At 54.6% G+C, this 26,657-nt stretch overlaps 1 protein-coding gene across 2 annotated transcripts in view; it reads left to right on the top strand.

The window, feature by feature from the left end:
• Window positions 1–26,657, top strand: part of CDHR2 (cadherin related family member 2) — a 34,855-nt gene that overhangs the window by 2,819 nt on the left and 5,379 nt on the right. For both annotated transcript variants that reach the window (XM_045530632.1, XM_045530631.1), the window contains 23 exons: window positions 8,175–8,240; window positions 8,477–8,548; window positions 11,310–11,449; window positions 11,553–11,603; window positions 12,675–12,764; window positions 14,289–14,378; window positions 15,096–15,221; window positions 15,295–15,441; window positions 15,517–15,592; window positions 15,690–15,805; window positions 15,926–16,159; window positions 16,849–17,004; window positions 17,087–17,248; window positions 17,497–17,558; window positions 17,823–18,066; window positions 20,522–20,761; window positions 22,502–22,571; window positions 22,708–23,313; window positions 24,094–24,165; window positions 24,553–24,602; window positions 26,064–26,215; window positions 26,368–26,476; window positions 26,567–26,655. In XM_045530632.1, coding sequence (XP_045386588.1) covers window positions 8,189–8,240; window positions 8,477–8,548; window positions 11,310–11,449; window positions 11,553–11,603; window positions 12,675–12,764; window positions 14,289–14,378; window positions 15,096–15,221; window positions 15,295–15,441; window positions 15,517–15,592; window positions 15,690–15,805; window positions 15,926–16,159; window positions 16,849–17,004; window positions 17,087–17,248; window positions 17,497–17,558; window positions 17,823–18,066; window positions 20,522–20,761; window positions 22,502–22,571; window positions 22,708–23,313; window positions 24,094–24,165; window positions 24,553–24,602; window positions 26,064–26,215; window positions 26,368–26,476; window positions 26,567–26,655 — 3,206 coding nt within the window. In that variant the 5' untranslated portion in view covers window positions 8,175–8,188. The remainder of the gene's footprint in view (window positions 1–8,174; window positions 8,241–8,476; window positions 8,549–11,309; window positions 11,450–11,552; window positions 11,604–12,674; window positions 12,765–14,288; window positions 14,379–15,095; window positions 15,222–15,294; window positions 15,442–15,516; window positions 15,593–15,689; window positions 15,806–15,925; window positions 16,160–16,848; window positions 17,005–17,086; window positions 17,249–17,496; window positions 17,559–17,822; window positions 18,067–20,521; window positions 20,762–22,501; window positions 22,572–22,707; window positions 23,314–24,093; window positions 24,166–24,552; window positions 24,603–26,063; window positions 26,216–26,367; window positions 26,477–26,566; window positions 26,656–26,657) is intronic.

Genomic DNA, 26,657 nt, shown 5'->3' with positions numbered 1-26,657 from the left:
CTTGAGCCCAGGAGTTTGAGGTTGCTGTGAGCTAGGCTGACGCCATGGCACTCTAGCCTGGGTGACAGAGCGAGGCTCTGTCTCCAATAAAATAAAATAAAAAGAAGAAAAAACCAGAAGCCTAGAAAAGAGAGAGCACACAGACTGCCTGGCTGTGGATTCTGACTGCATTACTGACTGGGCCACACCCCTTCCCCCTTGGACCATGGTTTGCTGACGCCTAAAGGGAGTGCAAAGTGCCAGCCACAGCACAGGCCCTGCCTGGCCAGCTCCCTGTCCCCTCGGGGACTGGGTGGAGGGACCCGGGGGCTCGCCTGTCTGGCAGCTGCACGGCGCTGAGCACACCCGGCATGCCTGTCTGCTGCACACCGAATGGCTACCCATGCCGTGGCGACTGACTCAGTTCTGAAGGATGGGGAGATGGGAGAGCAAAATCGAGGAGGGGGTCAGGTCCCAGGTCACAGCCCCAAAGGGACACCAGGGATAGAAGTGTCCAGCTCCTGGGAAGGCGTCCTGGGTTTTCCTCACACAGTGGATGCCTGCAGCCCACCCCGTCACTAATGCCTGGCCCACCTGCAGCTCCACCATCATCATCACAAATCGGCCCTTGTCACCGCCACCATCACCAGCATTGCTGTACCCACAGCACCATCCCAGGCCCCTGAGGACTGCGGCTCGGCTGGCAGGTGGTTCTGAGCACTGAGGGCTTAGCAGTTCCTCTGCTGCCCTCTACACGCAGTCGGAGCCGAGCCAACGGTGCTGGTCACTAGGGAGGGATGCAAGCAGTTTCCATGGTGACCGCAGCGGGAAGAGCAGGCACAAGGTGAAGATGGCCCCACAAGGCGCAGAAGGAAGGGGTTTGCTCTTGCCGAACACCTGCTGTGTGCCATGCACGCCCCACTACCCACCCGTCTTCTCTCATGTTGCCCCTGCTAGCTGGGGCTGCCCTGCGACAGTGCTCACATTATCAAAGCAAAATGGGTATTTCATTTAAAAAAAAATCAAGTAGTTCTACAAGGTTTATCGCAGAACCAGCCTTTCCCCCGCCCCACCTCCGCATGCCCAACGCCCACTCTGGAAACGGCTGCTTCCACCGTCCTTCCCACGCCCCCAGCACACCTGCTTCTAAATCGCAGGCTCTCGCTGTGGCTCTGTTTTCTCATTTGAGACATTATCTGTTGATTTCTTTTCTTTAATTTCTTTTTACTTGTACATACTCATGGGGTATAAGTGTGATTTTGATACTTTTTTTTTTTTTAAGGGACGAGCTCTCACTCTGTCACCCAGGCTGGAGTGCAGTGGTGTCGTCAGGGCTCACTGCAGCCCCCCCCCCCCTGCAGAAGATGATTTATTGTGTACCTGTCACTCTCTGTCACAGCTGAGAACAGAGCTAGTCCAGTATGTCAGGTCCAGGGCAAAGGACCAGTGGGGACTGTTTTGGTACGAGCAAGACAGGTCTCTCAGAGGTGGCCTTGGTGATCTGACAGCGATGAAGTTCTAGATCCACTGAGAGGCAAGTTCTAGACAATAGCATGCAGTCCAGCAACTGGTACCACGTCCCCAGACTCGGGCCTTCCATGTTTCTGCTCTTGTGGTCTTCACGTATGCACAAGCAAGCGGTTCATTCGGACCTCTGCCTCATCTTTCTTTCTTTGCGCTTCAACTTGTGCATTCTCTTCTTCCTCCACTTGGCTCTCGTGGCACGGAGGTTTCTAGAATGATGGCGCTAAGGCCGAGAGCTCACTGCAGCCTTGAACTCCTGGGCTCAAGCGATCCTCCTGCCTCCATCTACTGGGTATCTGGGACTACAGGCACATGTCACCACACCTGGCTAATTTTTAAATTTTTGTACAGATAGGATCTTGCTATGTTGCCCAGGCCGGTCTCAAACTCCTGGCCTCAAGCAACCCTCCTGCCTTGGCTTCCCAAAACGCTGGAATTACAGGCATGAGCCACTATGCCTGGCCTCTTTCTGGGACTTCTATTAATCAGACATTGGACTTTCTAAATTAATCTTCTAATTTCTTATCTTTTCTCTCCTAGTTTCTATTTCTCAACTTTATATTCTTATCCGTCCATTGCATTTTTAATCTATAACAGTGGCTGTCAACTAGGGGTGGCTTTACCCCCTAGGAGACATTTGGCAATGTCTGGAGACATTTTTGTCTGTCATGACTTGGGGTTGCTACTGGCGTCTAGTGGGTAGAGGCCAGAGATGCTACCGAACATCCTACAGTGCACAGGACAGCCCCACACAAAGAATTCTCCGGCGCAAATGTCAATAGTGCTGAGGTGGAGAAGCCCTGATCCATAAGGTCTCTTGCTCTTTGGATGTTGTTTTTATATCATCATCCAATTTGTGTTCATGGATCCAGGAGCTTCCCTTCTGTTTCTGAGAATATAAATTATAATCTTCTTCAGTTTCTTCATTGTCTCTCTCTCCTCTGAGTTGTTTTTTTTTCATGTTTTTGTTTGATTTAGTCTGAGTTTTTCAGTATCTGGCCATTGGTGTGCAGGTTTCTAGGGAAGAAGAAAAGCGTTGATTGTTGTGTTTGCCCACATCCATGGTGCGAATTCTTCTCTCATGGCTGATTTCCAGCTACCTGGTGTCCAGCAGCTGGCAGAACTCCTGCAAACTTGGCAGCTCCAGCGTGCCACTGTCTCTGTCCTCCCTGAGCATTTGGGAACCCCTGCTGTCTGTTTATGATTCAGGGTGAGGCCCTAAAGAGCTGCCTGGGGTGCCTGGGTTGGGAGCGGGGCTTTCTGTCCTGGAGGCCACACCAAAAAGTGATGCACTGGAGCTGCCCCTCCCCCCATTTTGGAGTCTAGGGGTGTTTTCCTTTTAGGTAGGTTAGTTTTCTCAGTTTTTTATTTCTGGTTGTTGGGGGTGGGTGTCATATCATCTGGCTGCCAATGCTCTTGGGACTGAGTGGGGAAAGGGACTGAGAGAGTCACCATTTGGTGTGCAGTCTTTCACTTTCTACCATGGTATCCTCATCTCCACCAGGCCTAGTGTCCCCAAGTCCAGGTCTCTCTGACCCAACCTTTTAGGAAGCAACATTTGTATTCTCTGGGATAGGGCAGCCACCGACTGCATGGGTGGGGAAGTGGTATCTGGGAGTCTAATTGCTTCTCCGAGAAAATTTCAACTAGTTTTCCTGCATGCAGGCCACCCCACACCTCTGCTTTCAGAGAGTTCTAGAACCTTCCATCCTTTGGTCTTCCTGGGGCTTTTAGCTTGCTTCCTGTGGGTGCACCCTACTCCCATCCCTGCCCTGATTTCAACTGTCATTAACTTATAAGTTGATAATCTCTCATCAATTCTTTCTAGCTTCCAAAATCCTTACTGTCATTTTAGTGGGATTTCAAGGGGGAGGCAGTGGAGATAAATGCTGGATCCTCCCATTTTAACAGCAAGCTCCCTCTTCCACTCCTTACACACCCCTCTTTTCATCCTTCAGGCCTCTGGGAAACTTTACCTCCTCAGAGACCACACCCAGCCTGTTCCCATTATCTACTGCTGTGTCACAAACCACCTTCAAACTTACTGGCAAACAACAAAAACCACTTATTATGTTTAGAAATCTGCGATATGGGAAGAGCTTAGCAGTGATGGCTCATCTGGAGGTAAAGGATCCATTTCAGGATGGCTCACTCACATGCCTGGCAAGTGGGAATTGGCTGTCAGCTAGGAGCTCACCGGGACTTCCGGCCAGGGGCCTTGGATCCTCTCCATATAAACCGCTTCGAGGGGCTGCTTGGGCTTCCTTATAGCATGGCTGCTGAGTTCCAAGAATGAGTGTTCCAAGAGACAGGAAGGGGAAACTGCCAGTCTGTTTCAGCGGAGGCCTGGAAGACACATCTGCTGCCATATTTTGTTGATCAGTCTCAGAGTCTTGCCAGAGGTCTTAATTGTACCTGAGGGATTTTTAATGTATGGAGGTGGCTGAGTGATCACAGAGAGAGGCTAATACCATTGAAAGAAAAGTTTGTTTACTGACAATTCCCAAGAGGGGGGGACATACCATGCCAGGCAGCACCAGGAGGGGAAGCATGAGGGCTGGTCAGGAGGCAGAAGGAGTGAAGGGAAACACTGGCCCACAGCCTTTGTTACATTTTCCATGGGGAGGCAGCTGCAGGTTAGGGAGCTGAGTAGGGTTAGGATCAGCTAGTTTGAATAATTTCAGTGGGCTCTGGGCTATCGTGGTGGTCCCTTAGTTGTCCAATACTTGGCCCTGGGGTGATTTGGGGCAGGGGAAACATCGGCTGGTGTGTGAGTGTTAGATAAAGGAGGCAGCTGGGAGTGTGGGCTTTGGATTGGTAGGTTTGTATACAAAAGGCATATTTGAAGGCAAGTTGTCTGCTGTCTCTAGGAATTAGCTAGCACTGGGAGGGGCACTTTCTCTCCACCAGTAAGGCCCCCAAGACGTCAAAGCATCATAAAATATAGAAAATTAAGAAAAACATAATACACCAGATTCAAGGAGAGCAGAAAAAGTCTCTAGCTCTTGCAGGGACGAGTGTCAAAAGATGTGTAGCCCTCTTTGTCTGCCATTCCAGCTGAAGCAGTTCCCTTCTTTCCACCCTCACCACGCCGACATCCTCCTTCCTCACAGCACTGATGCAGTATGAAACCAGGGCAACCAGGCGGGACTTTGCTCACTTGCTCAGAGTCTGTCTCATTCACTACACCAGGAGCCCGGGGAGGACGGCACCCTGACTGTTTTGCTCACCTCTGCATCCCCAGTGCTGGGAACAAGGTCTGGCACATGGTGGCTCATGGACACCCAATACATATTTATTAAGGGAACAAATGAATGAATCAGGGTACTCAGCACATAGTAGGTGCTCAGGAAATGTCAGCAGATATTTAAAATTACCAGCCCTCCTGGTACCCTAGAGTTTCCCCAGCAGGTCTGGGGAAATGGTGGCAAGACGAACCTGAATTAGAAGGGAGAATGTTTGTTCATGTGGGGCTACCAGGCTGTGGGCAGGCCAAGCCCAGGAGGCAGGTGGGCAGGTGGGAGCAGGGTCTCTGACTGTCCAGGGGACACCGACTGAGGGTGAGGTGATCAGTGCCGGCCAGTACAGAGTTTAGGAGAAGAGAGAGACCAGCAATGGGGACTCCAGTGATGACGGGGGCAACAGACAGAACTTTCTTCCCCATGATAATAATTGCTAACATTTTTTATGCACTTACTATGAACTAGGAACTATTTAAGCCTCAACACAAACCCCATGGTATAGGTGCTATTATTCCCATTTTACAGATGGGGAAGCTGAGGCCCAGAGATATTAAGTCACTTGTCTGAGATTACACTGGATTAGCACCCAGGCTGTGTGGTCCACATACTTAGCCATTACACTCTGCTCCATCTCACAGGTGTTCCAGATTAGCCCACTGGGGTTACAGTGATTCACTGGCTCATTCATTCATTCATTTCAGATAGCTCACTGAGCCTGCACTGGGCTCAGCTCTACGCTTGGTCCTGGGGTCACAGACATGCATCAGACCTTGCCCTCACATCTCTGCTGGCCTGGCAGGAGAGGCTGACCTGCAGGGAGACAGCAGGCACCGAGAGCACAGAGGTTATGCTAGTATCTGCACAGCATCCTGTGAGGCCGTCCAGGCAGACAGAGGAAGCAGTCCCTCCAGTGGGAGCATCAAGCGGGTATCTGGAGTTGGGTTTTAAAAATGAATAGGAGGGGCCGGGTGTGGTGGCTCATGCCTGTAATCCTAGCACTCTGGGAGGCCGAGGCACGAGGATCGCTTGAGGTCAGAAGTTCGAGACCAACCTGAGCAAGAGCGAGACCCCTTTTAAATAGAAAAATTAGCCGGGTGTGGTGGTGTGCACTTGTAGTCCCAGCTACTCGGGAGGCTGAGGCAGGAGGATCACTTGAGCCCAGGAGTTTGAGGTTGCTGTGAGTTAGGCTGACACCACACACTGTACTCAGGGGAACAGTGAGACTCTGTCTCAAAAAAAAAAATGAATAAGAGGTCCCCAGACAGCAAAGCAGGGACGGGCATTTCAAAGAGAGGGAACAGTCTGTGCAAAGGGAGAGCAGAACAGGAAAGCAGAGCGAGTCAATGGTCGTGAGAGGCATCAGGGCTGGGCAGTGAAGCAGGGAGCAGTCAGAGATGAAGCTGGAGAGCCCTTTTATGGAGTTTGGACTTTGGTAATAGGGAGCCATTGAAGGGTTTTGAGTGAGAGAAGGAGGTCAGTAGATTGCCTGAGGAAGGATTCGTTTGGTTGAGTGGAGTGGATTAGAGAGTTTGGAGGAGAAGAGGCCTTGAGGAGGGTGATGACAGTGAGCCAGGGCAGAGAGGAGGATGTCCCCAAGGCGGTGGCTCGGACTGGATGTGAGCATTCAGGAAAAGAGGGTGTGAGGGTGGCGTGGGCAAGTGGGTGGATCCTGAGGTGTGGAAGGAGGAGTAGGTGGTGCGAGGGAGAGGAGTTCAGGTTTTGGATGCAGTTTCACTGTCACAGGTCGGCTCCGGAAGCCATTCTCACTCCTGCTCTTTCTCTCCCTGCACCCACCTGCCCTGGCAGGGCCACCCTCACTGCAGATGGCTGAGGTGGAGGGAAAGGGACGCGGATGGGGACGTGCTGGGGACCAGGTGCTGGTGGCTGCATTCCTTTGTTTGCTTTAAAGCTGTAGTTTATTATTTTTTTCTTTGATCTAGCAAGTGACTTAAAATGTAATTTATTTTGGAAAAAGTGAATACATTCACCTAGCACAAGAGTATGCAGTAAAAAGCTGGGCATGGTGGCACACATCTGTAGTCCTAGCTACTTGAGAGGCTGAGGAGGGAGGATTGCTTAAGCCCTGGAGTTCAAGGGCAACAGAGTAAGACCTTGTCCCTAAAAAAAAGTATACTGTAAAAGTCCTGTCTTGCAGAATGATTACAGAGTAGCATAGCAAGCATGCAGAAAACTTTCTTGACAGAGAATAAGAAACAAGCTATTTGGGGAATCTGTCCTGCTCTCTCCCTTTCTGTGGTGTGAGGTACGAATTGTCTTTGGAGATGAAAGAGCCTTAGGGCTGCAGAGCTCTTAGTGGCAGGGATCAAGGTTCCCCTTTTCCCTGTTCCTGGATGAGGGACAGCTTGCAGTGTAAGGTGACCAAGAAGACTGGCCCAGGCAGGATTTTCCAAGCGTCCCTGCCCAGCTATCAGTCAACAAGCGGAGCGCAGAGTATGAACCCTCCCCAAACTGACCTGCCCAGGGAACCCTTCTGCTGCGGGGCATCTTACAGGGCTAGAGTTCCATGGAGCACTTTGGGAAAGGCTGCAAAGGCAGCTTTTCCCCTCCAGAGACAGGGGTCTCCCTCTGTTGCCCAGGCTGGAATGCAGTGCCACGATCATAGCTCACTGCAGCCTTGACCATCTGAGCTAGGATGCTCTTCCTGCTTCAGCATCCTGAGTAGCTGTGACTACAGGCAGACATCATGACGCCTGGCTAATTTTTAAATCTTTTGTGGAGATGAGGTCTTGCTATGTTGCCCAGGCTGGTCTCAAACTCCTGGGGTCAAGTGATCCTCCTGCCTTAGCCTCCCCAAGTGCTGGGATTATAGGTGTGAGCCACTGCGCCCAGCCGCAGTTATTAAACGTATCAGCAATGGACTATGGACCCTGCCCACCCGCAGAGTCTCTGGATGGTCCTGGACAAATTACAGTCCCTCTGCAGGCCCTGAATTTTGAAGGGTGCTATGAGCTTGGACACTTCAAACAGGCAGGTATAGGGTAGCGGTTGAGGGATTGAATTCTGGACTCCGAAGGCCTGTGCTCAAACGTGGCCTTGTTATTGATTCTCCATGTGGCCGCAGGCCGGCTCCTTCATCTCTCAGCCTCAGTTTCCTAACAGCCACCTCCTAGTCGTAGGGATAATGAGATTGCACATCTACTGCCTGGAGCAGTGCCTGGTACACAGTGGGTCCCGAATTCTGGGGTCAAGTTCAGGTTCAGCTATCCTGCCCACCCCACCTAGTTTCCCCCTTGGTTGCCCCCACCCTGGAGCATCTGGAAAATGGACAGAGGGTGACAGAGGCCCTACGGGGAACCTCCTGAATGGTGGTGGTAGGTGGGCTCAGGGTCAGACCCAGGCAGTTGGGGGTCTGCCAAAATGATGGAGGCCTGGGTCCAGGGGCCCCTTCCCTAATACCTCTTCCCCTAGGTCCCTCCGACGTGATGGCCCAGCCATGGCTGTCCTGCCTCCTGCTTCCTGCCCTCGTGGTGTCTGGTGGGTGCCTCCCCTCCCCCACCATAGCAGCACTAAACTGGGGACCCTGAGTGGGACCCTCCAGAAGGGGGGGCATCCTTCATCAGCAAACACCCCCCGTGGCGGCCTGGGGAGGAATCCAGGCCTAGGTGGGTGGGCTGGATTGGCCACGGGACTGGCATGGGCTCCCAGGGGAGCAGGTGGGAGTCAGGTTTTGCAGGGATGTCCAGATGTTGCAACACTCTGTGTCCCTACAGTGGCAGCCAATGTGGCCCCAAAGTTCCTGGCCAACATGACGATAGTGACCCTGCCCGAGGACCTACCGGTGGGTGAGTAGTGGTCCCTGCGTCCGGACTGTGCCAAGCCCTTACCCACAAGGAAGTCCTGGAGCACTGTCCCTGCAGCTCCACGGCTCCTCATGGGACAACGGTGGCATGGAGGGAGTTTGTTCAGTTCCAGAAGTTTGTTTTTTCCTCTTCAGCTTTTGGGTCAAAAGCAGTGTCCCCCTCCCCACCCCCAGGGGTGTGAGATGTCACCCTCACAGAGCGCCACATCATCAGGAATCGCCGTTTTTCCTCTTTGCCAGTCTTTCTGATTTCCGCAGGGAGAAAGGATCTGCCGGGCCATTCTCTCCGCCCGCCCCCGCGTGCTGCCCCCCCACGCACACTCCGCCCTGCGGCGGGCGAGGGGGGGTGCCGGCCAGCCGTCGGCAGCAGCCGGTCGCCTTGCTCCACCTTGTTCTTGGTATTTGTAGAGTTACAGGCTATCTGTGCCAAGTGAGATGGGTTTCGCAATCTAAAGTTTGCTTTTGAAATAAGTATATTTACATGAAATAGAATAATAAGCCAATTTAGAGAAGATCATAAACAGTGTTATGCAGACGCGCCAGTGGCCACGGCAGAGGGCACAGCGGTGGTGCAGGGTCACGGTTTTGGATGGAGCCAGAGGCCTGGATACCACATTTCCAGAGGGCGGGACATAGGTTGGGGAAGCGGAAACAACAGGGGACCCTATTCGCTGGGCCTCCAGATAACAGAGGTGTAGACAAGGTGAAGCTTCGTCATCCTCAGGCCATCCCCTCCCGACAGAGCTCGGTGTCAGGCAGCTCCTCCCACCTCCATGCTCTGCCTTCCCGGGGGCGCCCCCGCCCCACGGCCCAGGACGGCTCGCTAAGGCCCTATTCCAGCCAGTGGGAGGTGGGAGAGGCCAGGAGGGCTTGTCCCTTTCTCCTAAGGACAGGCTCCAGATTTTACACACTTACTTCTACTCACATCTCATTGGCCAGAGCTAGCCACACGCCCACACCAAGCTGCCAGGGCCTGAGAAATGTGGACTCTGGTTGGCCTTGTGCCAGCTCCACATCCACGGTTCTATGGCTCTGAGAGAAAGGGAGGGTGTGGCTGTTGGGGGACAACTCACAGTCTTTGTCTCAGTGTCAGAATGGGATCCAGGAACATCTAAAGCTACGAGATGAAGCAAGAGACTGTATCATAGAAGGTGAAGCTCAGAGTCTGCCCTGGGATTCAGGAGCCAGCATCTGAGTACACGAGGAAAGACTGGGGAACGGGCTTCGCAGTCGTGAAGGCTTCGTCCATTTGGATGTTGTTGCTGGGACAGCAAAGTCTATTAAGGGTTATATTAGTGAAGGTTTAGAGCCCAGGATGAGAGAGGAGATAGTTTCACTCTGAGACGGCACAATCTTCCCTGGAGGACTGGCTCAGGTCAAATGATTTGATATCTATGAATAATCTTTGTAGAACAGAGAAGTATTGTATATATGGTAGTGATATTTACATATATTTTCCCAGCTGTTTTGTCCTAGATAAAAATAAACACATATAGGCCGTGTGCGGTGGCCCGCATCTGTAATCCTAGCACTCTGGGAGGCCGAGGCAGGAGGATTGCTTGAGGTTAGGAGTTCGAGACAAGCCTGAGCAAGAGCAAGACCCAGTCTCTATTAAAAATAGGAAAATTAGCTGGGCGTGGTAGCACGTGCCTGTAGGCCCAGCTACTTGGGGGGCCTGAGGCAGGAGGATCTCTTGAGTCCAGGAGTTTGAGGTTGCTGTGAGCTTTGATGACACCACTGCACTCTATCAGAGGTGACAGAATGAGACTCCGTTTCAAAAAAAAAAAAAAAAGGAAAATAAAAATAAAAATAAGTAAACACACACACACATCTCCAAACAAATGTCATAAATACATGTAACCCAAATGCACTCACAATCTCTATCCTCCTGGGCAACCCTTTAATAATTAAATGCAACTACTTGAGTCCCCTTCCTAGTTTCAGAGACTCCTCCTGTGCCTGTTGTTTTGGGGGTTGTGGCTCACTTCCTTCTCCTGCCACCCCCTTCTGGCAGCTTCTTCCCACCGCCAAGCCTGCTGCTTCTCCCCACTTCATCTTGCTCCGAGCTTGCCCCGGGCTGGGCTGCATCTTCTGTTGCACGTCACAGCTCGCACTGAAGGTTTGGGGATAGGAGAAGAGATCCAGCACACAGCACGAAACCATCACCACTGCTGCTCTCGTTCACCGGCCATGCCAGCCTTGTGGGTGCTGCTGAGGGCCAGGCCTGCCAACGCGTGCCAAGGCTTACCTGACCCATGCCCTGGGGCCCCGCACACTCCTCCCTCTCCAGCCTCCCTGGGACGTGGAAATCTAGGAAATGTGATGTGGACGCTGACATCAGCAGAACACTGGCCCAGTGGCCATGCCAGGGAGGAACTGGGACCAAACCTTCTGAGCTGGAGCTGGAGACACTGGGACCATTGCCATTTCTAGTCTTCTCTTACCAAAGCTCAGTATTGCGATTCCAGGGAGGGCAGGCGAGGGGGCTGCCCACCCCACTGCCCCTGCTGCAGTCAGAGTGACTCCCCTAAAGGAAACCAGGACACTGTTATCAAAAGGCCTCTAAATGGCTGCTGAGTAACAACGTCCTGACCACAGGAGTGGGAGCCCTGAGGACCGGGGAGGTTCCAGATTTCAGGTCTAGCTGTGTGCAGAGAAGCCAGGTGCCTGGCCCAAGCCTCATGGGCAACTCGGCCCTGAAAGAGGTGGACATGGACCCTAGGCAGCTCCTGTTCCATCCCCAGGTGCCGAGGCCTTCTGGTTGGTAGCTGAAGACCAGGACAATGACCCTCTCACGTATGGGATTAGTGGCGTCTATGCCTCCTTCTTCACTGTCACCACGAACACTGGGCAAGTGAGGCTAGTCCGCCCTCTGGACTTCGAGGTAAAGGAAAGGGAGGGGGAGCCGGCCTAGGAGTGCGGGGCGCCTGGCCAGTGCTCCCACTGGCGGGGGGTCACCTTGGGCCCCTTCTCTCCGCCCGCTGCAGACACTCAACTCATTCAGCATCAACATCTTCGTGAGCGACGGCCAGAACTCAGTGAGTCGGAACATGGGGGAGCAGAGGGTGGCCCCAGGAGAGCCTATGCCTGACTGTGTCCCCACCTCGAGCCAGCAGAGAGCACCCCAGTTAACAATGAATCTAATGTTTGCTTATATCAAAATTAGACTTGTATTTTTTGTGTCATACAATATCACCAATATTTTAGTATTTATTATTAATTCATTTTAATTATATCAATATATTGTTATATCGCATTAAAGCTTTTTTGTTTATATCATATTATATATTATATATAATTACATATATATTATTTAAATTATAAACACACAATTAAGTATACTATTAATTCATGTTAATACAAATGTTAATTAGAAAACCACATCAAATACCTCCTCACCCTAGCACCTCCAAGGCGATCACTTTCAACTGCTTTGGCTGAATGTGTTGGCATCTACCCTCTTATTTCTAAATGACATGCTTATGCCACTGTGTCTTGTATCTGTGGAGGTTGAGGGTTTTGTCTCTAAAATATTCCCTAAACTCCATCCATTAAAAAAATTGTTTCAGTCACTTGGATAATCATGAATACGTTCTCTTTGTAAACATTTCAAAAATTGCAGATAAAGCTAAAGTCGCCTTGGACAGTGCTTCCCAGCTACTCCACTGCAGTGAGCCCCGTGGCTGTCCTTTCATAGCACTAAGTGCTTAGGCACATCTCTGCCTCCATGGAAGAAAGATCATACTTTTGGGTATCTGCACACACGAGTCCCTCATTTCTTGTAACATCTGTATCTGGTGTGGGATACCATGGTTCTATAGCTGGTCCCCTTTGAGGGACACTTACGTTGTTCACACCTTTATACTTTGGCAAACAGAGCTAAAATGGACATTCCTGTAATAAGGCAGGCACATTTTAGATTTTAAAAGATTAATTCATGATGTGTACAGCTTACTTTCAAACGACTCAGAAAACACGAAGAGAGAGAGAGAAACCAAAGGATGGGTTGATCTGGAGGAAGTCATCAGGAGTTCTTTGTGCTATCCTTGCAACTTTTCTGGCATTTTGAATTGCATTTTCTGGGCTCACCTGGGCTTTCTCACCTGCAGGTGCAGAGGGTAATGTACGTGATCGTGGAGGACAGAAATGACAACGCACCTGTTTTCCAGAACACTGCGTTCTCCACCAGCATTGATGAGGTGACATCTGCCTTAACTCAGTGGGGGCAAGGGGCACCCCAAAGCATTTCTCAGAGCGGGAAGGGCCAGAGGCAGCTGGTGGGGCATCCAGGACCAGGAGAAACCTCTCCTAGAAGGGGCAGCTGCAGGGACCAAATCCAGGGGGCTACAACCCCCTAGTAGTTACGACAACATTTTGCACTCAGATTGGACTGGAGTTCTTTCAGTTATGAAAGCAAAAAACCAAAAAGAGTATTAATTTTCTCATGTACCTGAAAAGTTTAGAGGCACCTGTAACTCAGGCATGGCTGGATCCAGGTACTCAAACCAGGTCATCAAGAAGATGTCTCTTTCCAGCCCTCACCTCTCTTTCTCCTGTTGCCTCCATCCTGGGGGCAGGGAGGCAGTTCTCCTACGTGGGGATCAGAGCTCTCCTGCAGCTTCGGGCTCACATCCCACCAGCTTTGCAGCTTCAGCAGAAACACTGTCTCTTTCTCAGTGGTTCCAGCCCGAACACCAGGACTGACTTTCACGGCTCATTCTGGGTCATGTGCCCATCCTTGAACCAATTTCGGGGTATAAAGGACTGTTTGGCACAGTCTACATCTTGGACCTTCCCCTCAGCAAGCGAGGGAGGGCGGTCGCACCAGGACCAAACAGGTGGGGAGGAGGCAGCAAGCACAGCGCCTCCCCTGAGACTTCATTACCAGCCAGCTGTGAGGACCTTCCAGGTGGGGGCAGATACGTGAGGCCCAGGTAGTCAGGACAGGCTCTGATCAAGCACCTGTGAGCCAGGCACTGCCCTAGGTGCTGAACTTACCTGGTCACCACTTTCCACAGCCAGGGACCAGCGAGAATTATTTCAGGCGGTGCTGAGGAGCACGGAGGAAGGCAATGTGCAGAAAGTGACGGCAGAGGGGCTGCTTTAGGTTGAGTGGTCAGGAAAAGCTTTTCTGAGTAGGTGACATCTGAAAAGAGACCTGAATGGCAAGAAAGAGCCGGCTGTGGGAAGCTCCAGGGAAAGGATGTTCCAGGAAGGGAACAGCAGGGGCGAAGGCCCTGAGGTGGGCATGAGCTTGGCCAGCGTGGCCGGAGGTAGAGGGTGAGGAGGAGCCGAGGGCAGAGAGCTCGGCAGTGCCCTGACCTCGGAGGGCAGCAGAAGCCGTCCGCACCACCTTCTGGCCAGAGTGGGGGAAACTTGGAGGGTTTTAAGCACAAGAGTGATGCGGTCTGATTCATGATTTTAAAGGATCGCTTTGGCTGCCGTTAGGAAGTATTGAGGCTGTGACCCGGACTCCGGGAGCACAGGCCTCCCGGGAGAAGCTTCCAGCTCTGTAGGGCTGTGTTGGAAACCCCCGGCTGCAGGCTGGAGAGAGCTCACGGGGATGTTTGAGCAGGGCAGTGGCACAGTGAGACTGGGTTCCCGGTGGGGAGGAAAGGGAGACCCCCGCCCCGTGGTGAGGCGCCCAAGCTCAGGAGGGCGGTGGCCGACTCGCGAGAGAAACGCTAGGCTTGAGCCCCCGGGTGACGGGCGCCTCTTTGCAGACCCTGCCCGTGGGCAGCGTGGTGTTCTCCGTGCTGGCCGTGGATGCAGACACAGGCTCGGCGGGCGCCGTGGTCTACTCCATAGAGAAGGTGCGGGCGGCGCGGGCGAGGGGCAGCGCGTGCCCTGGCCGCCGCGCGTGGCCACCAGGGGGCAGCATGTCCACGGGCAACCCCGGTCCCCCCAGGCCAACCTCGGGCCCGGCCCCCGGGCCCCCCTCGCGGGGTCGCCTGAGGAGGTGCAGGGACTGTGTGAGCCCGGCTCTCGGGAAGACCCACTCGCTGTGACAGCTCCAGTTTTTGAGCACCAGTTATGTGTCTGGCACATACCTTAGAGTTGTCCCTCTGTATCCTCGAGGAGGACCAGCTCCAGGACGCCCCCCACACACCAAAATCTGCAGATGCTCAAATCCCTGATATAAAATGGGGTTGTCTTTGCAAATAACCTGCGCACATCTTCCCGCATACTTCAAATCATCTCTAGACCACTCATAAGCCGATACGGTGTAAACAGTTGCTACACGGTTGTTCAGAGAATGAGGACAGGGAAACCGCGCATGTTCAGTACAGATGCAGCCATTGCAGGCCCGGGACCCGCGGCTGCATCTCGCTGGCTCCTCCTTTCAGCCCACTGGGGCACCCCCAGCAGCCCCGCTTCCTGGAGGGGGAAACGGAGGCTCAGGGAGGTTCATGACTTGGTGGAGGTGGCTCGGCTGCCAGTGGTAGAGCTGGGACCTGCCCCGTCTCTCAGAGAAGGGTCCCCGGGTGGGGCTGTCCCCAGGAGTCTGGCCTGAGTGTGCTCTGCTTCAGGTCATCCCTAGTACTGGGGACAGTGAGCATCTCTTCCGGATCCTGGCCAACGGCTCCGTCGTACTCAATGGCAGCCTCAGCTACAACAACAAGAGCGCCTTCTACCAGCTGCAGCTGAAGGCCTGCGTGAGTGGGCGCAAGGGGCGAGGCAGGGGGGCCTCCCGGCCCGGCCCTGGCTCATGGAGGCCGCCTCCCCCAGGACTCGGGTGGCATGTACGAAGGCAGCATCATCACCCAGTGCTCCTCGCCCGTCTTCCTGTCCATCTCTGTGGTCGACCAGGCTGACCTGGACCCCCAGTTTGTCAGGGAGTTTTACTCGGCCACTGTGTCCGAGGACGCAGCCAAGGTGTGCTGGGGACCTGCGGGTCTGGCAGGGGCAATGGGCGGGGCGAGGGCTGGCCCTGAGCAGGCCTCCTTCTAGGGAACCTCAGTGCTGAAGGTGGAGGCTGTGGACGGTGACAAAGGCATCAATGACCCTGTGATCTACAGCATCACCAGTGAGAACAGGGTGTCCCCAGGCTGGGCCGGGCCAGGGCGGGTGTGCGGCTCTGTCAGGGCCGCTGGAAGCAGCTGCCCCGTCTGTCTCCTCACCAGACTCCACGAGACCCGGCTGGTTCGATATTGGGGTGGACGGGGTCCTCAGAGTCAGTGCTCCCCTGGACCGTGAGCAGCTGCTGGCAGAGGATGAGGAGGTGCAGCTGCAGGTCACGGTGAGCGAGCGAGGGCTCCACCACCCCTCCCCCCACTCTCTGCCCTCTGACCTCTCACCGCTCGCTCTCTGAGCCCTGGTCCTCTGACCTCTGCCCTCTGGCCTCTGCTCTGCACCTCAGGCCACCGAGGAACACCCCAACATCCATGGGCAGGAGGCCAAGGTCAGCACCTGGGTCACACTGAGGGTGACGGACGTCAATGACCACAAACCTGAGTTTTACAACTGCAGCCTCGAGGGCTGCACCTTCACCTCCCAGGAGGCCTGCACCAACTTCTCTGGCTACGTGGACGAGCACGCCTCCCCTCGCATCCCCGTCGACGGCCTCACCATGGCAGCCTACGACCCGGACAAGGCAGGCGTGGGCGGCGGGGCGGGGCGGCGGGGAGGGTGAATGGTGGGTGATGCTGAGTGCAGGGGGGTGATGGGTGGCCAGTGATGTGGAGCAATTGTGGGTGCTGGGGTGCTGGGCAGGGTGGGCACAGCATGGTCTGAGTGAGTGTTAGCCTGGGGGACACTCTTTTAAATGGAGGCCGGCCTTGGGGGGCGACTTGGGTCTCACTGGAAAGCAAATAACTGAGGGTGGTGTTAGGTGCACTGAGTTGGTATGAAATGTTATGTGGAGGACGGCCTTGGGTGGCATTAGGTTGGTGGGTGTGTTGAGCTGGTGGCAGCGTTTGCTGAGGGGTGACACTGGCCACGGGGGTGACGTGGGGTGTGGGTGGTGTTTGGTGGTGCAGTGGGCGGGAGAGTGCGGATGGGATGGCTTTGTGGGGTGAGGGGCGTGTGCCCAGGCTCTGTCTCTCTGGCACAGGCCCGGCCCCCACTGCCCGGGCAGTCTTCTTCTAGTGAGCACACAGTTGCAGGGACTAGTGACCAGCCCGGCCTCTGGGGGCCCTCTGGCCTCGGTTTTTTGAGAGCCCCCTTCCTGGGGCCTCATCAGCGGGGCTTCCTGTGGGAGGAGCCTGGGGCCAGAGACTGGAGAAAGATGCAGGCGGACGCACTGCAGAGGAGGGGACCCTGCTACACAGCCCAACTTTACAGGGCAGCAACGGCACCTTTCTCCTCTCCCTGGGGGGCCCTGACGCGCAAGCCTTCAGCGTGTCCCCCGAGCGGGCGGTGGGCTCAGCGGACGTGCAGGTGCTGGTGAGGGTGTCGGCGCTGGTGGACTACGAGCAGCAGACGGTGATGGTGGTGCAGGTGAGCGCTGCTCTGGAGCACCGGGGAGCGGGGGCTGGGGGCGCTCGGGCACCAGTGCCACAGCCCCTTACTTTGTCCTCAGGTCATGGCCACGGACTCGGTCAGCCAGAATGCCTCCATCGCCACGGTGACCATCCACCTTAGAGACATTAATGACCACAGGCCCACATTCCCCCAGAGTTTGTATGTCCTCACTGTGTCAGAGCACAGTGCCACTGGCTCTGTGGTCACCAGCAGCATCCATGTGAGTGATGTGGGCACAGCTGGGCCAGGCGGGGAGGGACACACAGAGGGGACAGACCTGGGGGTGATGGCCCTGTCCGGGTCTCTGTAGCATCTGATGTCATTGGTCTCAGCGTGCATGCATGTGTGAGTGTGAGCGTGGTGTGTGGGGGTTGTCCTTTCGCGTCAGGAAGCCTGGCAACCCTGTCCCCAGGAGCTGTATGGGTGGCTGTGAGTGTATTGCCTCCACGCCATCTCTCTGCCTCCCAGGCCACAGACCCAGACACGGGGGAGAGGGGCCGAATCACCTACAGCCTACTCCCAGGAAACGGGTAAGGGCTTGGGGAGGGCCGAGGGCGCCCGGCGTGCAGGGCCCAGGCCTACCTCTGCCTGGTGGCTGGAATAGGGGAGCTGGAGAGGACATGGGGCGTTCAGTTACATTTCAGTTTCAGAGAAACAATGACTCGTTTTCTTAGAATAAGTATGTTGCAAATATTGCAGGGCACACACCCAAGTATTTGTTCTTGTGTATCTGAAATTCACGTTTAAGTGGGCATCTTGTATTTTCACTTGCCGAATCTGGCCACCCTGAGCAGGGAAGACCTCTTTGAGGTGGATCCAGTCTCGGGGACAGTGACAGTGAAGAATGGCGAGCTGCTGGACCGGGAAGTTCAGGCTGTGTACTACCTGACGCTGCAGGCGACGGACGGCGGGAACCAGTCCACCTCCACCACGCTGCAGATCCACCTGCTGGACATCAACGACAATGCGCCTGTGGTCAGCGGCTCCTACAACATCTTTGTCCAGGAGGAGGAAGGCAATGTCTCTGTGACCATCCAGGTGTGAGCCCGGCCTGGACCTGGTGGGCGAGGCAGGGAGAGGGGACCAAGCCAGGTTCTGTGGTCTGCTGGCCTTGGCTGTGTGGCTCTGGGAAAGTCACTCAGTATCTCTGGGCCTCTGTTTCCCCTTTGGAAAATGAAAATGTCGTAGCCTTATTCACAGGTCACTGCGGAATAATGAGATAGCATGTAAAGTGCCCAGCACAGGCCTGGCATGGAGCAAGCCCTTGAAGACATATTGTTCTGTTTTTTTTTTTTTTTTTTAATAGAGACAGGGTCTCACTTTGTCACCCAGACTGGAACTCCTGGGCTCAAGCAATTCTCCTGCCTCAGCCTCCCGAGCAGCTGGGACTACGGTGCACACCACCATGCTCAGCTCATTTTTAAATCGTTTGTAGAGACAGGGTCTCACTATGTTGTCCAGGTTGATCTTAAACTCCTGGCCTCAAGCGGTCATGCTGCCTTGGCTGTTCTTTTTTATTTACACCCCTGCCTCATTCCGAAAAGGACTAAGGTAGCTTAGATAAAAAGTATGATAAAAAGATGAGGGAAATAAGAAAAAGGAGAAAATAGAGACAGCACTGCTGAAGGGTGCAGAGGTGGGTTTAGCACCAGCACTGGGTGGCATCTAGGAGTGGGCCGTGAGCTCTGTGCTGAGCTTTGCGGTGGCCACAGCAGAAGGGGCAGTGAGGTCAGTGGCCTGGCTCCCAGGGCTTGGGAGGCGAAAAGCCACTGGCGGCTCCAGAGCAACACACTGGAGAAGCTACTGTCCCAGTCCCGAGTTCAGAAACTTCAGCCCGAGACGTCTGAAAGGGGCTTTTGTGAGGAGTGGGAAACCAGGTCCCCAGAAGGACAATCTGGTGGCCACAGAGCCCTCCCATTTTTCCGGGGCTATGTGGTTTCCAGGGCATGTTCCCGCCCTGCAAAGCAGGTGGCCTAATGGTTCCCATTTCGCAGGTGAAAACAGGCTCAGAAACATTGTGCCTTTCCTGTGGTTGCACAGACAGTAAGTGGCAGCGCCGGGGCTGCAGTCCAGACCCCTCTGGCCCCGAGACCTGGGCCCGTCCTTCCTGCCTGGTACTTGCCACCCTGGTCTGCGAGTTCCTTAGACTTGCTGCTGTGACCACGGGGCCCAGCGCAGGCCTGGGAAGGACTGGCCTGAGTTCAGAGCAGCAGGGGATGAGCAGACAGGACCAGGCTTTTGGAAACACCATCTCTGGCTGCTTACAGAGGATGCATTTAATAAACAAGATCCCAACAGAACTGGAATGAAAGAGATGAAGATGGGGTGGGCAGGGAGGAAGGGGAAAGAACTGGTTTTGAGTCAGAGTAGCACAGGTGACACACTGGGTTCAAATCCACATTTGCTGAGCGCCTACTATGGACCTGGTCCTTTGCTGGGACCTGGGTCCTCAGAGATGAACCCACTATAATTCCTGTCCCCAGGTGGCTCTCGGTTAGGGGAAGGGTGCCAGACAGTTACCCAATAGTGTCACTTGTGCTATGTTGAAGGTAGCACAGGGGTTGTGGAAGCCCAAGAGAGGCACCAGTCTGGCCTGGAGCTGGGCAGAGAAGGGGTAGAGAGCATTCGAGTGAGGAATAGCACGTGCAAAGGCCTGGTGGCATGGAAGAACCTGTTGTGTTATTTGTGCTGGGTCACCCCAAATGCAGACCAAGCGCATGCTGGGGGCCCTTGCAGGACAGGAACTCTCTCTCTCTCTCCCTCCCACACACACTCATACACAAATTGCATGAGGAAGTAGCCATTTAAAAGCTATAGTACCCCAGCCTGGGCAACATAGTGAGACCCCATCTCTACAAAAAGTAAAACAATTAGCCAGGGGTGGCGGAACACACCTGTAGTCTCAGCTACTCAGGAGGCTGAGGTGGGAGGATCACTGGAGCCCAGGAGTTCATGGTTGCAGTGAGCTATGATCATGTCACTGTACTCCAGCCTGGGTGACACAGAGAGACCCTATCTCAAAAAAACAAACCAAAAAAGGTAAAATAAAATAAAAATATAGCTCTGAAGTAGTTATCAGGGGAAAATCAGAATCTTGTTGGCCTTCACACTTACTTTATATGTTAATATTTTTTGAATGTCTACAATATATTTCTCCCATATCCCCTTCCCACAAGACTATCAGCCCCATAAGGGAACTGTCTTGATTACAGCTCCCTTACTAGTACCGAGACCGGGCCAGCCTTGCTGTAGGTACACAGTAAACATCTGTGAGATGAAGGAATAGCCTCAGGGCTTAAGACCTCAAGAGCTCTTGCAAGCTGTTGATCTGAGCCTCTGAGAAGGGAAACTGAGGCTGGGAGGCTGGCCAATGTGACACTGGCTCCAGGCCCGATTACTGCCCATGTGGCCCGGCGTGGGGTTGGGCCACGGGGAAGTGGCCGGGGGCTGGGGGCACCCGATAGCCAATGGCAACCCCTACTTATCTGCACAGGCCCATGACAACGATGAGCCTGGCACCAACAATAGCCGTCTGCTCTTCAGCCTGTTGCCTGGCCCCTACAGCCACAACTTCTCTGTGGACCCTGACACTGGGTTCCTCAGAAACCTGGGGCCCCTGGACCGAGAGGCCATCGACCCTGCCCTGGGCGGCCGCATTGTGCTGACCGTGCTTGTGTCTGACTGTGGCGTGCCTGTCCGCAGCACCGAAGTCAATGTCACCATCACAGTGGAGGTATGGCCTGGCTCAGCCGGGGGCAGGGTGCCAGGATGGGTCTGAGGGCCTGCTGGCCCTGGGTTGGGGGCTCCCAAGCAGATGGGCAGGCCCCCACCAGCTCACATCATAGTTCTGCCCTTTGCAATATGGCGGCTGCCTGGGTTACAACCCTGGCGCACTAGTTGTGTGGTCCTAGGCAATTGCTCAACTTCCCTGGGCCCTCAGGTTCCTCATCTATAAAATGCGGATGAAAACAGCATAAAAATTAAGTGAGTTAATTAATGGAAAGTGCTTCAGAGAGTGCCTGACCCAGAGAAGGTATCGATCGGTAAATATCAGCTCTAATTGTCAGTCACAAGGTCCTACCTGAAATCCAGCACAATTCGAAGGCAAAGATACAGGGTGAAAATCAGCATTGATAGTGTCTACTGCACACCTGGCCCTGCAAGGTAGAGACAGTTATTACCATTTTATTGATCAAGAAACTGAGGCACAGAGAGGTTCGGTACCTTGCCTAGGGTTGCAGGATGGGGTTTTGAACCCAGTCAATCTGGTTCTAAGGCAGCCACCAGCCCACAGTCACCTTCCTTTGGAAAAGTGTAACAAATGTGCATCCACACCATGTCCGTGATGTGTACCACACCCCCTAGGGTTGTGCAGTGCACAGCCTGCACCACCACACATAGCAGCCCTGTGTCCCACTGGGTTGTGATACGCCACCTTCCTACAAGGATCAGAGAGTGAGACCTCAGGGAAAATGGAAAAACAGAAGCAGAATGAGGACTTGTTGGCTGTCCTCAGAGCAGGGGTGAGCTGCAAAGAAAGAATCAAGCAGAACTGCATTTTCTGAGCGGGCAGGTCTCTTCACCCCTGTGAGCAGACCTCACAGTTGCCCTGCGAGTGGGGACTGCTACCCCATTTTCCAGACGAGGACACTAAGGCCAGAGAGGGCAAGGTCACACGCGAGGCAGAGCTGTACCCTTGGCCACACCTGTGAGTTAGGGCACCCTTGCGAATGCAGCCGGTGTGTGTGCACAGAGCCGGTGAGGCCCTCTGGGAAACCACCATCAGAAAAGACATGTAGCAAGGGGGAGAGAGCTTTGTCTTGCAAGCTGTCCCTTCTAGGGTTATTCAGAAAAACAAATGCCTGTGATGTCCCCCACCTGTGAGCAGCCCCGGGGAAGGGCCGAGCGCTTGGTACCCTTCAAGCACAGGCCGGTGCTGGGGAGGGAAGGCAAAAGGGACGAGAGCTGGGCTCCAAGGGCAGGGCCAGGTTTGAGCTCTCACGGGGTCCTGGGGCCCAGCTCTGCCTGAGCACAGAGCTGGTGCTGTGGGGTCGCTGGAGCGTAGGAGGGACAGCAGGAAGCAGGGGATCAGGGAAAGCATGGGCCACGGGCCCTTTGTAGACACATAACGGTATTGGTGCCAACACAGTAAACCCAAGAGATGGGGAGTCAGGCCAGATGGACACAGGGCCCAGAGCCATCCTTCCGGAAAGCAGGGTCTAAAGCAGTCCGAGCTTCCTGACGGTGTAGGAGAAACTGCAGATGTCCCTCCACAGGCCTCCAAGCCCCTGGTGTGTGTGTGACCTCAGCAAGTTCCCTCCTGTGTCCTCATGGGGAAGTGGGCAGCGGGTCTCAGGGGACAGGGTAGAGTCCGAGCCTGGGGCAGAGGGATTACTGGCTTCTCAGAGTGGCTCCAGGGACAGTGAACCTCAGGGAGAGAGGGAGCTGGGACTCAGGCCTGACTGTCCCTCAGGACATCAACGATAACCTGCCGGTCTTCAGCCAGTCCAGCTACCACTTCCTGGTGCAGGAGAGGCGTCCAGGTACGTCCTCCCTCGGCCAGGCGGGGCCCTGGGGCCGAGGCCCAGTGTGGCCTGGAGTGCCCGAGAGAGATGAGGGCAGAGCAGATTCCCACGGGCCGGGCCAGGGGCCCCTCTGAGCTCTGTCCCTCACGCACAGGAGTGCTGGTGGGCGCGGTGGAGGCCCAGGATGCAGACGGCACGGAAGCCAACAACCGCATCAGCTTCAGCCTGTCGGGGAGTGGTGCCAACAGCTTCGTGATCCGAGGCTTGGTGCTGGGGTCTGGGTGGGCTGAGGGCCAAATCTGGCTGCCCCCAGACTTGACCTTGGACTACGAGGCACAGCCTTTCTTCAATCTGACAGTGAGTGCCGAGAACCCAGACCCCCAGGCGGGGGTGGCCACGGTAGAAGTCCTCGTGGCTGTGGAGGACGTGAATGATGAACCCCCCACCCTGGACTCGGCCTCGCTCGCGGGCAACCTTGTGGCTGAGAACGGCTCGCAGCATGGCCAGGTGGCTGAGGTGGTTGCCTGGGACGTGGACACCGGGGCCCAGCTGGAGATCCAGCTTGTGAGCGTCATCTGCACCAAAGGCGGGGCTGACGTGGGCGGCCTGTGCCACGGCTGGTTCTCTGTGGCGGCCAACGGCTCTGTGTACGTCAATCAGAGCGAGGCCATCGACTACGAGGCCTGTGACCTGGTCACACTGGTCGTGCGTGCCTGGGACCTCACCACGGACCCTGGCTTCCAGGCCTACAGCAGCAATGGTAAGGCAGCCTGGCCCGCAGGCCTTGGCAGGCTGTGGCTGAGGGGCGACCCCCACAGGGTCTGGGTTCAGATCCTGGCACCATCCCTTCTGAGGAATGGCACCAGCAAGTCCCAACCCCTCTCTGAGCCTCAGTTTCCCCATCTGTCCCATAGAGTTGGGGAGTAAATGGGAAGATTAAATGGAAAAAAGCGTTTGGTGCAATGCCTGGCACACAGTGGCACCTAACTGACGCTATTGCTTTGCGAGGCGGTGTGAAAGGGTCACACTTCACACACGTTCATGCCCCACCTCTGCCACCAAATGGCAACAATGACCGCATCAACAGCTAGCACACACCCAGTCCTCCCCACGGCCAGGGGCTACGCCAGGTACCCTGTGAGCATTTCCTCATTTTACTTCCACACAACCCATGAGGTAGGTGGTACCTGTCCAATTTTATAGGTGAGGAAACTGAGGCAGACAGTGGGCGTTTGAATAACAGCTTACACAGTTGAAAGGTGTCAGGATGATGTCACGGCCAGGTGGGATACACCTAGGCTGGGCCCACTCTTGCTGTGTGGCTTTGAGAAGCTGCCTATCCTCGCTGAGGTCTGGGGGTCGTACCCACACCCGCACAGGCCAGAGAGGACTGAGTGGCGCCACCAGGCTCAGGAGTGGGGAGGTGCTGGGCGCGGGTGCGGGTGCTGCGTGGCGGAGGCGGCAGGGGGCATGGTGGGGCCCAGGCTCTGTGGGCCAGGCCTCCGCCCAGAGCCAGAGCCAGTGGCCCTTGCTTCCCTAGGAAGCCTCCTCATTACCATCCAGGACGTGAATGACAATGCACCCTATTTCCTGCCTGAGAGCAAGACTTTCGGTAAGCAGCAACCCTGGTCACACACACACCCCCTGCTCCACCGGGACTACCCTGGAGCAGCCCCCACAGACCCTCCTCAGGCCTCGGGGGTCCCTTAGAAAGGCAGGGAGGCCTCTAATCTTGCCTCCCCCAGGGTTGCAACAGGAAGGGACACCTAAGGTTTCATTCCAGCTCTGTCCCACTTGATGTCTGACCCTGGGCCAGGCCCTCGCTCACTGGGCCTCAGTTTTCCCGTCTGTACAACGGGAGGTGGATGGCTTGCTAACTACTGGCCCAGTGGCAGCTGTAACAGGGGTCTCTTTTGGTGCAGAGGCTGTGGGCAGGTTTAAGGGATGAGCCTGAGCTGGGCTTGTGGCTCACTGACCCCCTTCCCGTCCACACCTGTAGTGATCATCCCGGAACTTGTGATGCCTGACCAGCAGGTGGCTTCTGTCCAGGTAAGTCCCTGGCTCTAGCCTTTGTTGGTCACATTAGCCACGGAGGACACAGGGCTAAAGCCTTCAAGCCTTTCAGCTGCTCCCCAAAATGTTTTAACACTAGAAAGAAAATGTTTGGGTTCCAACATTTGAAAAAGAAAGCCCTAGAAAGGAAATAAATACCTGCTTAATTAATATAATCAAACTTCACTAATTATTAAATTTAGTATTCATAAAAATTTCATGACCATAAAAACCACTTGCACTCTAGATTTTTCTTACTACACCAGAATTCTTGAGTATTACAGAGAACTCACAGTCATTTGTAAATTAAACAAGTTCTAGGCATGGTGGCTTATGCTTGTAATCCCAGCACTTAAGGAGGCCAGGAGTTCTAAACCAGCCTGGGCAACATAGCAAGACCCCATCTCTGCCGAAAAAAAGAAATTAAACAAGGTCCTTATAGTTAAATAATTTCCAGAGCCAAATTATAAAAATGCTTTTGGCTTTTTATTGTGTTGGGTGTGTATGTATATTAGGGGTTGTGGCTATACCACATGGGATGAGGCCTTCCAGACAGTCCTGGGGCCAGGCCTGGCCAGGCTTCTCTGGGCGTCAGTTTCCCTCTGTGACAAGAAGCTGGCAGATCCTGGCAGGTGGCTTCTGGGTGCCACTCCCCATGCTGCAGAAAGGACATGTGTACAGGAGATGGACAGAACTGGCTTTCCCCACTTGGAGCTGAGGGTGCCCCTAGAACAGGGTCTCTCTCTCTCTGTCTCAGAGCCTCAGTTCCCTTTTGTAAAACGGGGATAGTAATTCTTCATCCCTAGGTTTTTTCAAGCTTAAACCAGTCAGTTTCCCATTCTTCAGCCAACTGCATTCCAATGTCATGAGTTTAGCCATGGCTTTGAACACTTTTCTTTAAATAGACATCTCTTCCAAACCAGCATTGGCCCCATCCTGAACAGTGATGTCAGTGGACTCGCGGCTCTGTGTGTTGGTTGTGTTTTCCTCTAAAGGCACTAGAATGAGTAAAATTGCTTGGGCCGCTCCACCACTGGTTCCATGGCCCACTAGGAGAACCGGTACTCACACTGCTAAGCACTGGCATGAGGATCCAGGGGACAGTTCCTGGCGCACAGTGGGTGCTTAGGCGATCTGAGCATCTCTGTGCTGTGCGTGTGCGTGCGTGTGTGTGGCAGTGGAGGGGTGGGGGAAGCAGGGCAGGAGCTCCACGTGGGAGGGACTTGGGGCAGGGATCTGTTTAGTTGTGGGGGCAGGAGCAGCAAGTTGTCCAAACCTGGATCTGCAGAGCAAGCACACTGTGTTTCCAAAGACTTTGCTTATTTGGGGCACCCTGGGGAAGGCTGATGGAGATGATGGGGACCAGCCTCCCAGGCCACCCTTGTGTCTGATCCCCGTTGGCGTATAGGGGTGACTGGCCTGGCCTAGCCCCCAGATCTTGTCCACTCTTGCTCCTAGGCCAGAGACGATGACTCAGGGAACAACGGGGCCATCCTGTTCTCGATCCTCCAAGTGGATTTCATCTCTGAGGATGGGGCCACGATCCCTTTCCAGGGCTTCTTCCGGATCTCCACCTCCTCGGAGGCCGACGTGTTTACCGGCAACATTGAGTAACTGTGGGCAGCCCCTGGATGGAGGCCAGGGAGGGGACCAAAGGGGGCTTCAAGGCAGTGAGTCTCCCATCCTGGGAGGAATACAAGTGGGTTCCAGAGGACGTCAGCTTGGATTCCAAGACTGAATTGTGCCCTCCCACCTTGCATAGGCTGGTGACTAGCCTTGATTCCACTCTGCAAGGCACCTACCAAGTGATGGTCCAGGCCCAGGATAGACCTTCTGTGGGTTCTGCCCAGGAAGCCAGAATCACCCTGAATGTGAGTGCCAGTCCAGCCCCTAGCCCCTAGTGCCCTCTGCCAGCTGCCAGGTCCCAAGTGCCTCATCTCCCCCATGCACTCTTCCCCCAGCTCTTCACTGTGGACCAGAGTTACCGTGTGCGGCTGCAGTTCTCCACGCCCAGGGAGGAGGTGGGCGCCAACACAGTGGCAATTAAGGAGT

This window comes from Lemur catta, chromosome 18, assembly GCF_020740605.2.
Source record: "Lemur catta isolate mLemCat1 chromosome 18, mLemCat1.pri, whole genome shotgun sequence".
Taxonomy (NCBI): Eukaryota; Metazoa; Chordata; class Mammalia; order Primates; family Lemuridae; genus Lemur; species Lemur catta.
The sequence above is the reverse complement of the archived record's forward strand: the minus strand, read 5'-3'. Positions and strand labels throughout refer to the sequence as shown.